General features: G+C 37.6%; 1 protein-coding gene across 1 annotated transcript in view; it reads right to left on the bottom strand.

The window, feature by feature from the left end:
• PIK3C2G (phosphatidylinositol-4-phosphate 3-kinase catalytic subunit type 2 gamma) overlaps positions 1-15,602 on the bottom strand; it is a 211,999-nt gene that overhangs the window by 112,949 nt on the left and 83,448 nt on the right. The window contains exons 15-17 of the mRNA XM_026066913.1: positions 12,890-13,078; positions 1,849-1,942; positions 546-640 (exon numbers count right to left, since the gene is read on the bottom strand). Of these exons, the coding sequence (XP_025922698.1) occupies positions 546-640; positions 1,849-1,942; positions 12,890-13,078 (378 nt within the window). The remainder of the gene's footprint in view (positions 1-545; positions 641-1,848; positions 1,943-12,889; positions 13,079-15,602) is intronic.

The following is a 15,602-nucleotide window of genomic DNA, read 5'->3' as shown; positions in this document are numbered from 1 at the left end:
CAATAATACACTTACAAAGGTTCTTATATTGTACAGGTAGATGGTGAATGGTATTTACTGTCAGAACAGAACTGTTACATCTCCATAATCACTAAAAGGAAATGTTGGACAATCTACTATATACGCAAAGGGTTAAGAGGTTCCCTTTGACACACATGAGAAGTCTTACATCTTCAGAAGAGGACAGAGAAATCACAAGAGCAGGATCCTTTATGAGCAAGCCAATGCTACTTGGAAATCTTATTTTGCAAAATTTAAGGAATCAAATTTTGGTTCTGCCTCCAATCAGAAAATGCAGAAGAGTACAAATGGTGTCTTACCTACAAGACCTGAACATTTTTTTTTCCTCAGGCAGGATGAGAGCAGAGGTAAATAGTTCTTTAAGCCAATTTACCCACACCCAGTACTGAAAAGAAAACAAAGAGGGTGCAAAAAATAACCTTCTTGTTTGTTTCAAACAAAAAGAGAGTTTGTCACTGAAAAAGTCATGACTAAAGTTCACTGCAACAGAAAATAGCTATAGTAAAAAAAGCAAATAATCCTACCAGTAAAGCTGATGGGCTACTTGGATGCTCTGAAGAGAGCGATTCAGTAAGAGTTTCACCAGAGGGCTTTCAAGACTCCATTCAAACTTGAGCACCTTAACAGATAAATTAATAACAAGAATCACTTACATGCTGGTTTTGCTGTTTTTCCTTTACAACAAAATTAATCAGAAATAACATTATCTTTATGTGGCTAGTTTGAATGAAATAATCCAACATATGGAAAATGCCCGAAAAATGCAATGCAAAAAATGCAAAGAAACTTCAGGACATAAGCATTTACCATCATCTTTAAGAAAGGCAGGTATCATCAGGATTCCGTGTGTAACATATATGCATATATGCAATACTCCATCCTTTCCCTCCTTGAAAACTAAAAATACTATATTCAATGTTTCACCTGATTAGCTGGTTCAAAAATAAACTCCATCTGAAAACTGATTAGCAAAACAGAAGCTGTGAAAAGAGAAAGGCCCTATAAGCTTCCTATGGTGCTGCATGCTGCAAAGGTGTGAGAATTTCACTACTTCACAGTAATGGATTACATAAATATGCGTATACGCACAAATATATAAATATATATGTATACATGTGTATATGTAAATATATGTGTGGGAATGTGTGTATATATATTAAACCACAAAAGAATCTGAGGAGCTCTGAAATGCAGAACGATAAGCAATGTGCGTATAGCATGTGACACAGCAAGGACATAAAGCTTTGAAGGTGGCTGGCTCCTCCTTAACTACAAAACAGAACCTACTCAACCACAAAGCAATTGTTTTCAAAGCAGTTGGGCCCGTAACTTGTAAAACATTCATTTCCAGTGAAAAGCAACGTACATCTGTAAAGAGACTATTCTACACCTAAACTGCCCGGTTACTATGCGCTGACAATGATTTTCTCTATACCTGTGGTATTTTTGTACTTCAATACTGTATATAGCCATCAAGAAAACTGATTCATTGCAACACCCTTTGCTGCTTTGACTGCAATGAAACCCTGCCCCTGGTCTGATGGTCATAGCAGCATTTCTCTTGTTCAGATGCATTTTTTTCTTTTTTTCTGCAAAAAGGCCTTCTTGCAGCGTACAGAAATATTCACTCAGCATGCCAAAAGAGAACCACAGTCTCTAGAGCAATCTATTGCTCAGCCTGTTGTTAATTCAATCACTGCATCAGCTGATCAGTCTTCCTTATTTATTTCTCTTATAATGTGTTAATCAAACTGAAAGAATCTGAGGTGTTTAAGGAACTTATTGATCTGGACAGAAAACTTCCTTGGCTATCAATTTCTTCCTTACCTGAACCAGCTGTGGGAGGTATTCTAACAATTCATCATTTGACAGATTTTCTATTTGTTGGACTGCTGTTCTGCGAATATCTTGATCTGGAAAACTAGAGCAAAACAAATAGACATCATTAAGAGCTACTGAACCACTGCTGATGCACTGCAACTCTCCAGAGCTCTCACTGATACAAAATATTAGAAAACCAAGTTTGCTCTCAAAATGGAATAGGAAGAAAATCAATTCATTTGCTTTACTGTAACAAGAGTCAAGAAACACACAGCAGATAAGTGGATTGACTGTTACAATGCCATACAAGAAAAAATAACCCACAACACTGATCTTCAGATACCTTTTTTTTAACTTGAGCCATCATATATTGTAATTTCCTTTATTTGTATTGAAGTATGAAGCTAATTATGGGCCTTCCTTTGCTGTTCTTATTTAGCTGAAATGAGAAATTTCTGTGCCATGGGAAATTTTAACAGTCACTTGAAGACTTCTTTTGTTCTTAATTCCAACACAAAAACTTGAAATTTCCCACAGAAAGGTTTTGTTTCAGATAATTAACCCAGTGTCAGCTCTTCTGGTTCATATTATAACACAATAAAATATTTTTAAACAGAAGTAAATTTGAAATGGAAAATACATTTTCTTTTTAATTTTCCTAAAGCAAAATTTTGTAAAGAATTGACACATTTGTACAGAAAGGTTCCAAGTCAGTGAAACAGCCTTTTCTGATGTGAAAATCTGCAATGAATATTCAGGATAAACTCTATTCTGAACAAACACTGGCTGAAACCAGATTGGATGTGGGCTGACTATAGACTTCACCACGGAGCTCTAGAAGTAACAATGATGAAAAGATGGTCTAGCAGCAATGATAAAACAGGGAAAAGAGGCTGGAGAATGCAGGTGGTCAAAATATTTTTAAGAAAGAAAAAGAATGCAATCTAAGTGTAACCTGACTGCCTAATCAAAATTGACTCTTAACTTTATCTTTTCAGAAGACAAAGTTTAAAGTGTTTCTCAACTTTTCAAAGGTGAAATGGTCTTTTAAGGATTTATTTTGAAAAAAATGCAATATAAAATTGATTTCCACTTTTGATGTGCTGCAGATGCGACATTAATAATGATACTCGCAGAACTTCACACACACAGAAGTCAGCTAGATTGCTTCCCAGGTGGCCGTTTTGCTACTGTCCTGTTTTTACAAGGAAAGGCCAGCAGCAGAGGCATCCTTCTGGGTATGTCCCTTATGTAGTATCATCCCTAGCTACTTGTCAGTACTTGCAGCCTGTCCATCGCCATCCCAAGAGCTCTGTCTTTTCTGTCTTTTCCTGAAGCAAAGTGGGAGTGTTCGCACAAACCTTTCTGTTGCCAGCACCACAAGAGTGGTGAGAGCTCTGCCACAGGGGCAGAAATGTCCTCTGCCAGCACCACAGCCAATTAGATATTGTTCAAAAGAGCTGGTGGGCTGAGGGCAAGTCCCTGCCCCATGGAAAGCAGTGAACCCCACCACTTCTGAACTGATGGGGCTGTTGTGCTCTTTGAAAAATCTCTGTCTCAGTCTTGCTGATTTGGCAGTGTAGGCATGCACACACAATGAGGAGTAAAGGCCACAGATTTTGCTGTCAATTCAGCCTGGAGGAAATCCTTTGAAATCAGGACTGTCATGTATGGCAGAAGGCATCACGGGGCCACCAGTATTACTGCTATATGTGCTCAAAAAGCAGACTGCTCTGTTCCCAGCTTTCCAGCCAGCACCTTTTGCCAACAATATATCCAATACAAATAAATCAGAAGTGAAACACAAGAGACAGTACCACATTGGCAGCAATTATTGCTGATTGCTATCAAGAGAGAAGGAGAAGAAGTTGTAAAGGAAGTGTTCAGAAGTATAATGACACTTTTAAGTCTAATAAAATTAACTGAAGCAAAACAATACACATCCCCCACATATGCTTTGATCATCAAATTAACTGTGGGCCACATAATAAAAACATGTACACTTAGAAAACAAATGGCTGATAGTTGGATCTACTTGAAAGGCCTGCCTTCTATGCCACAATCATCTGCCACCTGTGGCACTTTCAAACTCCCCTTTAACAATACGGCTTGGTTCAGTTTTTAATATTTTGTTTGTCAGTTATGGCACATATTTGATGATGTTTTTAATAAAGTCTATAATTGTTTGCCTAATGATGAGAGGATCTTGATGGGGAGGGACAGAGGGAATACTTTATAAATAAATGATTTTAGTCCCAAATTAACCTACTGTGAAAGGGTTAATTTTTATTCTTTTTTAATTCTAGACAACCTAATAGGAGATGAAGTTGCTACTCTAATATTCACATGCCTGTTGAGTACAAATTTGAACAAAGACTGCATATTAAAAAAAATTAATTCCGTCTATATCATCCTATCATCTAATTATGCAATTGCTCCAAAAGCTTGTGTGCCAAGACGGTGCAGATAATATGAAAATTAGTCTTTCCCTTTCCCTTCTTGCCTAGTTCAACAGGTTACTGAAGAGTGAAATATGTTCTTTATAGGCACCAAGTCAAGCAGAAAAATGTTATTACTTAGTTACTGCTTGTCCTTACTAGCAGCCAACATTTGAATATATCCAATGTTATGATGAGAGAAACTCCTGTATTTTTCAAGCTAAACAAGGAACAACAAAACTATTTTAATCTCAGCATTTCCAGTTAATCTAACATTTGATTTCTTTCAGATTAATTTGCCAAAATGCAAAACTAGGGCCACATCCAAGTTACCAAAAGTATTTCTATGAGATGTGATTAGAATAATGATGAGCTCAAGAGCATAGGCACTGTGGTAAAAAATCTAGAGGTCAGTGTGTTTCAGGAAACATGGCTCTTGTCACTCTTCTCTTGCATGAGATTTGGGGTAATTTATTGCTCTTGGTTACTAAACTGTTTTCTTCGGCACATAAATTTCAAGGTCGGCTTCAAGTTGAGTGGAATCATTTTGAAGGAATGAYGCATCTTCATAACCACCTGACAATTTGTTAAGCCTCAAATGCAGTACCCATTGCTCTCTTGAATTTCAATGTTGCTTAGGGCCATGGGAACAATGGAAAAATATTTAATGCTATCTGTTTTACCCCATACATTTGTATTTAAGAATCTGAGCAAACATTTCATCCTCAGAAACAGCAGAGTTACAGTAATACTTACAAATTCAAACAGTATTTTATGGTACTTATGCTATTCATGCTTACATTCATAAGCTTTATTTGCTAAAAGCCACTAACACGGTAAGATCCAGAAGCTGATCTGAATAAAAACCCCTACCCTTCATGCTGCTGGAAACTCTCTCTTCTTCTGGTCTTCTAATCAATTAGGGCTAGAGGGGTTTTCCGGTGAATAATCCAGCAAACTTCTGAGTGCTGTGTCAAATCTGATTTCAGTAGTTCATAAATTACTCTTGATTAGAGGACACAATTAATTGATTTTTTGGCTCAGTGACTGAATGCAAGAAATTGCTTTAGGCCTAGGAGAAGCAGCTTCGTAGCATGGAGATTAGGGGACAGCTGAGTGCCAGGGCTTGCTATGATGAATATGTAATGATTTACACCTCTTGAAAACTCTGCAATCAGGCAGATAAGATCACTGTATCACAGTGGAGCCAACAGCCACTACCCTAAGAAGCCCAGGCTCATCAGATCAATTTTGGCAAGGATTTGAAGCACAGACTATCACAGTCCGGAGTAGCAGCTTATGACAGTGGCTTCTGAGGGGCAGGAGATTCAGCATCCCCTCTCCCTAGCTCTTTTATGATTGTCACCAAAATCCCTTTGGAAATTTAGCTAGAAAAATAGCCTTAAAACAAAAACATTGTAACAATGCTTGTGTGACTCTTTCTTTGTATATTTTTACTACTTGAAACTATTTGGTAATTTTGACCAAGGTTTCCAATTTTTTCCAACTTTTAGTCATCTTGATTTTTTTTTCTTTTTTTCCTTGACAAAGAAGCAATTGATCAATAAATCTTAAGTGAAAAGAACTAGTCTGTTCCCCAGTCACCTGCCTGACCATGTTGGGACATATTGTGGCTTTCTTTTTTTGGTTATTTTGTTTGTCCTCTCTTCAGGTAATGCCTACTCCACAACAAGGATTGTGACTTCTTGTAAGTTTGTTCCAGGCTTATATACTGAGGAATGCTACTGAAGAAAAAGCAATATGTAAATGATGGTTGCTGTGCCTAGTCCTTAGCAACAATTCACACTGTGGGACTTCCAAATTTCCCCTTCAGAGGTTGTCTTGCAACCTGGATTCTTAAGTTATGAAACTGATTTCCTTTGATATTTAACTTCAACACCCCTTTTGCTGTTTTAAAATCACACTGTTTTATTTCTTCCTCCCTGCAATAATTCAGATGACTGACAGACATCCATTTTATAATTTCCCTCTAAGTAGTTAGGTGTCCCTTGAGACTTTACAATGACTTCTGAAAAAGCTGAATTTTGAGCTGAGCAAACAAAAACTACAGTTTGCTTTAGAAGTAAGAATAACTTAGAGTCTTTGATTCTTTTCATATAGATAACCAGTAGGGAGCTATTTGTCTAGCTATATTTTTCAGCTAAATCAGATCCACACAGAAAAGTTAATGCTGCTGCAGTGTCTGGTGGATTTGTGACATTCTCTTGAGATTTTGGCATCTGGCAAACAGTGACATGATTATAAACGAGAAATAGATGTGCAGTTTTTAACAGTTATATTATCCTAATTTTATTGCACAGTCTCAAATAGCTGGAGGATATTTGTCAGGTAAATGGAACAGTACAATTCACTACATTTTCTAGCATCTGAGAGTCTCTGCAGAGAACACCTTTCATGTGCCATCTTTTCTGCTAGAGGCTTGTAACATGCCACACAATTCTGCAATTCCCTTTACATTTTAAGTATGAACTTTAAATTCGGTTGCACTCTCACAAAAGGAAAGACTCCAGCCCCATGAAATGCATTTCATTAGATCTGTTGGAAACAATGAAGGCAGAGGTAGCAAACTGCTGGAATCAAGATAGCAATTCAAAACCCAAAGCCCTCTAACAAGTGAAGGATAGCATGTTACTGACAGCTACAACTATGCCAGGAGAGAAAGTATAGAACAACAGTTTGAAAGAACACAGAGCTAAGCTTTGGGTGACAGTTTAAGTATTTAAAAAGCAATTAGACTGTAAGAGAGAAGATATTTAAAGAATAACAGGGAACTTTGTTTTAGCATTTTTGTTACAGTTAACACTAGCAGGGTTTCTTTCCTTTTTGTCGTTGAATTTTTTTCATTCCTCTGAAGGTTTCTAAACAAAACACTGTGTGAGTGTATGAAAACTAGCAAATGGTAAGGACTGGAAGGAAGTACAGAAAGAGCAAATACCATTATTAAAAAGGACACCATATTTTCACAATTTTCAGTTGGAAAGAGAGTAATACATTTCCTTTTCATGGCAATAAGACATGTACACCCTCCCTCCACTGCCACACACACACCAGAAAGAACCTTTTCCTGGGTTGCAAAGTTCATGGCCAGTTATGCAAGCTACTGCTTTGGCCGATAGACTGGTAGATGGATCTGTAGAATTTACTCATGGAAAGCATACTTTAACTAATGTTCACATACAATATCTACAGGATCTTTTGACTAAAACAATAAGTAATAAATTTAAAATGTCATGGAGATCCTATGGGAAACAACACCCTATGTTAATAGAGGACAAGGGTAGGAAGAAATGAACAAGAAAGTTTACCATATGAAACCTGAATGGTTTAGAAGGTTCCCCCAACCTTGGAGACAAACTTTGTTAACTGTCATGTTAAAGCAAAACAAAAGAAAGACCAAACATGGAAAACTGTTGATTATTTACAGGTATAATTTTCTGATTAGATTACACATTTAGGTACAAAAAGCGTGCCCTACCCTACCTAGCTGTCCATTACTAGTTGTCGTGCTAAGGTCCTTCATATTTATTGGCAAGGAAGCTAACAAAGGTTATAAGTAGTGAAAAGACTAGGGAATTAATCATAGCCTGCTGCTTATTATGAAGAATTGTCTATTCCTAACAAACTAGATTACATAACATAACATAAATTATCACTAAATTTCAAGTACATTACTACAAAACCATTTTAAAGCTTTATCAGCAGTCTTCTGTACACCAAAGTATCAAATTAAGTTTAGATTTTTGCTTTGTTCATATCTTATTTCTTTGCATAAGCCCATGTTTGCTTTCCATATTGATATACAACTACAGCCTTTAAAACCAAATAAGATACAAACAGGGAAGATACGTACTGGCAAAATAAGCTCTTGCTGTATCTTTCTGATAAATATTCTTTTGGGCATTCTGTTGTGGACTTGCAGGAAACAGTCTAAATTCTGCTTTATTAAACACATGACAATCTGATTCAACACTTCTAAAATGAATCTGGCTTTCAAAGGTGCAAGAACAAAATCTGGCCTCAAGCTAACGCATTTGATTATAATTATTGGTTAGAAAGTGAGTTTCACATATATTGGTACATATTCTAAACTCTGAAACTCAACAGACACCCTGCTACATAATGTGAAAAGCAACAATAATACCATGAAAGTCAAAGGCTGAGGGACACTCTAACCAAAAGGGTAACTTCTCTGGCCAGGGAGGGGTAGAAAGAGTCCCATGTTTCCATACCCCAACGCCTCTGCCTGCTCCATGAAGGGGATTAAGTAAGGCAGTACAAAACCCCTCTTATACCTGCATGTCTGATCTCAAGATCCTTTGATTCAGCACATGGTTTTAAGGGAATGCCCTCCTCTGTGCAGTTGCCCTGACACAGTGAGAATTTAGCAGGAAGTTTTTAGGAAAAATTGCTAAGCCTGTCAGAGAAGTAATTTCTTTACCTCAGTTGACTACTGATAAAAGTTCTCCCTTCAGAGTTGTGTTATCCTAACATAGTGCTGGAAAGTAGAATAGTTCTTTTCTGGTTGCTATTTTCAGATTCTAGCTCAAAATCAAGCCTTCCTAGCCACGATACCTGACTGCAAGAGTACTCTAGACATGCCAGAAAAAGGAGGCTGAAGCAAACATTTAGTAGGAGGCTCAGTGGGTGTTTTGAAGTCCTGCCATTTCAGATGAAATGAATATTATTGTCAGGGTATTTGCTTTTTAGGTTAATGAATATATTTTGCCTTGCATTTTAAACAATTTGAAAAGCAAAATAACCTGACAACAATTTGTAGGCACAGTTGTTCTATACATACACAAAACATAGGCATGCTAACAATACACCATATATGATGGCATTTATAACACTGTTTTTGGCTTCTCTCCATCACTAAGAAATCCCTCTGAGTAAACAAGTGTACTGGTATCATTTCCCTGGCTAGTGTGCCATGCAAAGTAGATACAGTTAGAGAAACTCTAACTCCACTAAAGTTTGGCTTTTTACCAAGCCCAGTAAGTGAAATCAACGGTAAAACACACAGGGCAGCAACAAGCACTGCTGGGTAGGAGGGACCAGCTTTATACCCTCTGCCTTAGGAAAATTTATGTTTTTCAGGCAATGGCTTATAATCACCCTTCCCTGAAATTAGAGGTAAAACTAAGAGTGTAAAATCTTATTCTGCACTCCCCCACCTCCCCCCCCCACCCCCGTCTTCATTGAGTAAAGAAACAGTCATTGGTTTTTAAATTGTTTTTTAAGCATTGGCTCCTAGAGCTATAAGAATCAATACACTTGATGCAAGTACTGGATGCAAGGTTGCTACTGAATTTATCTGTGAAATGTACCATGATTGTGTTTCCAATTTATGAAAGTTCTTCTTTTCTGATGCATTAATGAGTACGTTATCATCTGGCTGCCTTGAGATGTGCCTGCAAAGTGGAAGAGCACAAGCAGAAGGAGAAACAGAAGGAGAGACATGCTCGAAGAACAAAAAATGTGTATTGAACTCTACATTTAGATGCATTGTGAACAGCTGATTTAAAAGTTTCAGCAAATCGCAAAAAGAGTTCAAACTCAGATGTGCGATAATGGGGCTTGATCTGATGGGTCACAGTATGACTCCTCAAGCTCTGTGAGTCAGATGCTGACTTCTAACTTAGGCAATGAGGTAGCATCTCCAATAATTTTTTTCTTTTTTTTTTTTTAAATCCTTACAAATGTGAGCTTGAGCTTAATCATCAGGACAGATGCTTCCTCTTTACTTTGAGAAGAAGGATAATTTGGACTCCCCAGCCCAAGGCTTACAAAAGTAACTAGTGATTCCGAGTACCCTAGAGTGTGTTACGAGTAAGCAGATGCTTGCAGGAATTCAGATCTCCTTAAGACACTGCAAAATGAAGTTCCAGCAAAGGAGGCATCCAAAATCCTGGCAGGTTTGAAATTTTTAATCTTTATATATGAAGATATCATATTCAAGTGACACAACACAACATATAGCTGAACTGTGGATCTCCTTGCCACAGGATGTTCTGAATGCTGAATGCTTATGTGGAATCAAAAGTGACTGGAAAAATTAATGGAAGAAAAAAGTAAGAGTGCTATTAAATGTAAAAACTTCTGTCTCAGGAATTCCCTGAGCTGCAGATTACTGGAAACTGGGAGAGTAGCAAAGTGTCTTTATGTTTGCTACATTCTCATTGTCTTCCCCAGGCATCTGTTATTGGTCACTGTCAGAGACAGGATGTGCCGACTATCTGATTTAGTACAGCTGCTGCCACATTCCTACATTATGTTAGCCATACATGCAGACAAGGGTCAGCCCTAATTCATTTTGCTTACCTATGATTTGATAGTGATGGTAACACAAGTCCTAACAAATAAACATGGATTCATAAAGAACATTTCTTTTATACTCTGTCTGTGTTTTATATGAACATGGATCTTTCAGCTGTGTCTCAGTAATCACAAGAAATTAGAGAGCTGCTTTATTGATGATAGGGGTCAGGAAGTGAGCTGAAGAATTGTTAGAGCCAAGCATAACACAGGCTAGAGTTGAGTGAACCTTCAAAAACAGCTCAGGTTAGGGAACCCACAATTCAAAGGCAGTGCAGGTAATGGTGAAGAGAAGTTGGAACTTATCCAGTGCTACTTTACTTTTCAAAATGATTGAAATCTGAGAAAAAAAAACCAAACAGAAGAAACCTCAGCAATCCATTTATACAGAAAGTGCTCTGCCCATTCAACTCTCTCAGTTTGCATATACATGTCATCTCACAGCAGTTAAATCATGCGACCTAGACCTCTTTGAAACCAGGAAACTTGAAGGAAATGTAGGCCCTCTGCCTCTAAAGGTTAGCTTCCCGGTTGCTCATGCACCTATAAAATGCTGGGAATATGTGGAGGACAGAATTTTTTTTTAAAGACGACTTCTGTTGTGATCCAGAAGTTCTTTAAAATGCCTGTGTGAAGTAAAAACCATATTGATCTTATCTTCTGTGAGAAGGTGTAATTAAAGGGACAGACCAGCTAAGGTCCTCATCAGAAGCACTTCTTGTTCTTTGGCACCGCTCACCACTGTTGGTGCCAGCCACTCCAAACGGTGGCACTAGGAGAGACAAAGTGGTAACATCTTCCCATCTTTCCATGCCAGAGACCTTTGAGCTAGCCAGAATGAACAGCAGGAACACTGCATCCCCTACACACTGAGAAGCTCTGTGACAGGCTGAGTCGTACTAAACACCCTGTGAAACACCTCACAGGACTAGTATTCTGCGCTACACCCTGATGCAGACCTGCGTCTTCAAGGAACGCTCAAGCTCTTTTTTTGCAGAAATGCCATCCATACACAGAATCAATATTAGATACAAGGTCGCATCTGAAAGCCTGACAAGCCATCTTAAAATCTTTTGCCGTTCTGGGGTGTGGATGACAGCATGTTGCCCACATACTCCTTTATATATGGTCTTCTTATAAATTAGAAATGTATTCTAATCTTTTAATAATGGTAAATAAGATACACATGAAATGCTCCAAAACCTGATCTTTCAAGATCTTTCTTTCCATCATTCCCACTAAACAAAGAAAGGACACATATGCACATGTGAAACTGCTAATATTTTAGTTCAGATATAAACCTGAGACACAGGTATACTCAGGAAATCACTGCTAGAAGGAAATAACAGTCTACGGCTAGGTTTATATTATTAAATAACTATTTTTTAATAATGTGGAGGTGAGTTACAAGTGTGTACAGTCCTTATTCATCAAGTAAAGGTATAGGTGAAGTATTTTTTTCCTAAAGGTTCTGTGTATAATGAGGAACTGAGATTGCAAAGCAGGTGCAGGTTGTGCTTACCCAGACAAGCCAGGGCTTGATAATACAACATTTGCTCAATCATATCATGCACAGGTTTAATGTTTTCACAGGTAGATCGCTTAACACAAAACACCTCCCAAGTTTTTGGAGGAAATGTAACTGCTGACACAGATTCTGTCCCCTGAGACCCAGTATTACATCATAGGTAAGACTATCTCAAACATCAAGAAAGCCTTCCAACACACAATCCAATCCCAGCATGATAAAYGGGGGTGTAACACAAGGAATCACAACTGAATTTATTCGAAGTGGCTGGAACAGACTCCAAAATTTCATTCTAGCTACTTTATAAAGAGGGATTACAGGTGGGACTGCACATATTTAGATGGTATCACAATCTGGAAGCGTAGTTCAGTCCTCTTTATCTCCTATTACTGACTTCATGTCTGTACAGTAGTTTGAACATATGAAGTGCTATGTAAGTGCTAAGTATTTGAGTGATCACCTGTTACCAGAAACTGACTGAATCTGCTATATGGAATGAAATATTCTTTTCATTATCCCCCAAAATACAAAACCTTCTCAGCCAGGAAGGCAGGGCTGGCTCATTCAACTCAAGTCATTGCAGAAGTTTCAATTACATCTTTACTTTGACTCAGAGACAGAGCTGAAAGCAGACAGTCAATGAACCAAAGCATGATACTATGCTGAGCAAATTGAAGTGCTAAATTAATCAGCGCATGACCATTCTGTTTATTATTATTTTCTGACTTGGTTATTTTTCTCTTACCTGAAAGTCAGGAGCCCAAGTGCCTCCAGAGGGTTAGAAAATCTCCATCTCCTCAACACAGCATACATTTCTGACACTGTTGTTCGATCCCAACTGGGTGCACTGCCCAGTACCAAAGGAAGGGAGCAATTTTGATTATTGCAGTAGTAACGATAAAACCATAATACTCTTCCCTTTTGCTCTGAGAGTCTGGAAGAGACGATTAGAAATTCAGTTTGAAATTAAAACCACCTGGAGCTTTGTGTAGCAACAAACTTTATTGTACAGAGGGGCCAAGCCATACAGTACACAGCTTTTTGGCTAAGTACTTGTTTTCCTTGGGGTATCATTTTCTGCAGACCAGCTCTTATAAGAAAAGTGGTACTTACACTCTGGATCTGTCAGCCTTGGGTCATATAAAAATGAAGTGTCAAAAGACACACACATATGGTTATTTCACTTCCCAAGCATTCTCATTTTCCTTCTCCACTATCTTTGTTGTTGTTTTTATTTGTTTTCCAACAGAGACAATGAAACAGAGAAGGTGCAGATCTTCCTGGATAAATTATTGTTACATCCATCTGTTACACACCATCTCTAATTAACTGCTGTAACAACTAGGCACAGAACACTGCTAGCCATAGCTTTCATTCCTGCCCTTGCTTTGACTATTTAGTGCAGGTGTGCCTATTTTTTAGCGTATTTGTATTTAAAATGGGTTTTAGGCACATACATGCATGTGCACAAATACACAGGCACGCTCACACAGAGTGATTTTCCCTAGTATTTGTATGAATTTGAAGAGAAGGAAAGCTCATAGCAACTTCTCTGTTTGCAAGGTCTAGCATATCATGCTTCACTGCACTTACCAAAAAGAATGCAATACTGACTTCGTCACAGAGGTATCAGATAGCTGAATGACATATTGATAAAATGCTTCGTCATTACTCCATACTTCACCGCAGAGAGAAGTACCTCAGAATAATTCTTGCTATATAACCTGATTTATCAATAATTCAGATGTCTTTGCCTTGTCTATATTAAATCCTAGGTTTCAGTATCATCAGAATTCAGAAAAAGAAATTCCCTATGAGAGAAAAGCTCTGACAGTCTTAATTTGATATCAGAGCCTTCAAAGCAAACTTTGAGAGTGCAAAGTAATCTCCAGTTGACACAAATCATTATTGAAGCCAAGAAGAACATGGGCTTTTTTGGTCCTACTGAACTAGATCTGTGATCCATCTGCTTAGTTTGATTTCCTAACTGTGACATTAAGCAGACCTAGAAATTTCAGAAAAAGGGGTGAGAAATGTTGTAGAAGGCAGTGAGTAGTTTGTTTGTTTCCAGGCAAGTGTTTCATTATCTGGAAGTGTAAGCAGGACTGATAATCCAAATGTTTGCATCCCTTCCAAAGCCGTCTTCCTCCTATTTGCAACAATTTGGGGCATTCTTAGCCAAATAAGCATCTTATCCCTTCTCAAATTCTGTCAAGATTGTGGCTTTCATAGCTCACAGCAATGAAGTCCATCGGCTATACAGGCACTGGAGAATTTTTCTTCTTTGAAATTTTGAAGTGCCAGGCACTCAGACTGGCTGCACAGAGATGGATATGTTTTTTTTTACTGTCACAAGAGTGAATGTTTATTCCTTTCCGCTAGCAGAATAAGCTCATAAATGCATGCAGTAGAAGAACCTACCTATGATACAAATTCCATCATGACTTTTAGTAATCATTTTAAGAAAAGTATTCTACTTGTGGTGTCAGAATTCACAGCATGTCTTTCAGGACAACAGACGCACCTCTGTGTTTGTGTGAAGCAGAATGCTCAAACAGAAAAAAAGAGTTAAAGGTAAGCCTAAGAGTCTATTGCCTATCTGTCTTGTTTTCCTTTGCATTCAGGTGGTATTCAGCAGGACAGTTCAGTTAAATGACCCCTTTTATATGTTGACTTTAAATAGAGACTTTTAAGCTTTCAAACAGCATCTTCCACACTAGACAATCTGTTGTTCAGATTAAAGCAGCTAAAGCCTCCGCTGAGCTTACAAAAGGAGATAAGAAATCAGTCCTTGTATCAGGTTTTCTAAATCACAAGTTTCTCCCCTTTACTTCACTCTAGAGGCAATGCTGTTTTCTCTTTCCATTCTTGTTCTACAGGAACTTTGATTAACATATTTTAAAGACCTGAGATGAAATTAAGGTTTTGAGATTTTCATTTTAATTTCTCAGTTGTAATAGAAGTTTACATACACATATGATAAGACATTTAAGATAGGTGGCAAAAGTATTTTGCATATATATAGCATCAGAAGATTGTTATGCTAATAAGGACATTTCTTCGGTTCAACAGGGATAAGGTGCTAATAAACCCTTTTTTTATTGACAAAAATGTGGTTTATGTTTTTTAGGTCAAGCTATTTCTGAGTTTTCTTCCATGAAATAACTACATTAAAAGATCTTATAAAAACCTAAACAATGCAGTAGTTTTCATTTCAATAATTTTCATTAATCCCTTTAGCTAAAGAAAGGAAAGAGCTTTTGTGAAAGTGTTGCTAGCTGGTCTTAATTTTTATTTTGTGGGGGAAATTGTAGAAATGAGTTTAAATGCTTCTGAGCTGTTTTTGTTGTTCCAGTTCAGACAACAAAACAGAACAAGACAAAAGGAGACAAGACAGAAAAATAAAGCTAGAAAATGCAAATTTCTGTCCCCAGCAATGATTCTCACTTGCAAGTTTC

The sequence above is a fragment of the Apteryx rowi genome, unplaced genomic scaffold, assembly GCF_003343035.1.
Source record: "Apteryx rowi isolate R43461 unplaced genomic scaffold, aptRow1 scaffold_25, whole genome shotgun sequence".
Classification (NCBI taxonomy): Eukaryota; Metazoa; Chordata; class Aves; order Apterygiformes; family Apterygidae; genus Apteryx; species Apteryx rowi.
The sequence above is the reverse complement of the archived record's forward strand: the minus strand, read 5'-3'. Positions and strand labels throughout refer to the sequence as shown.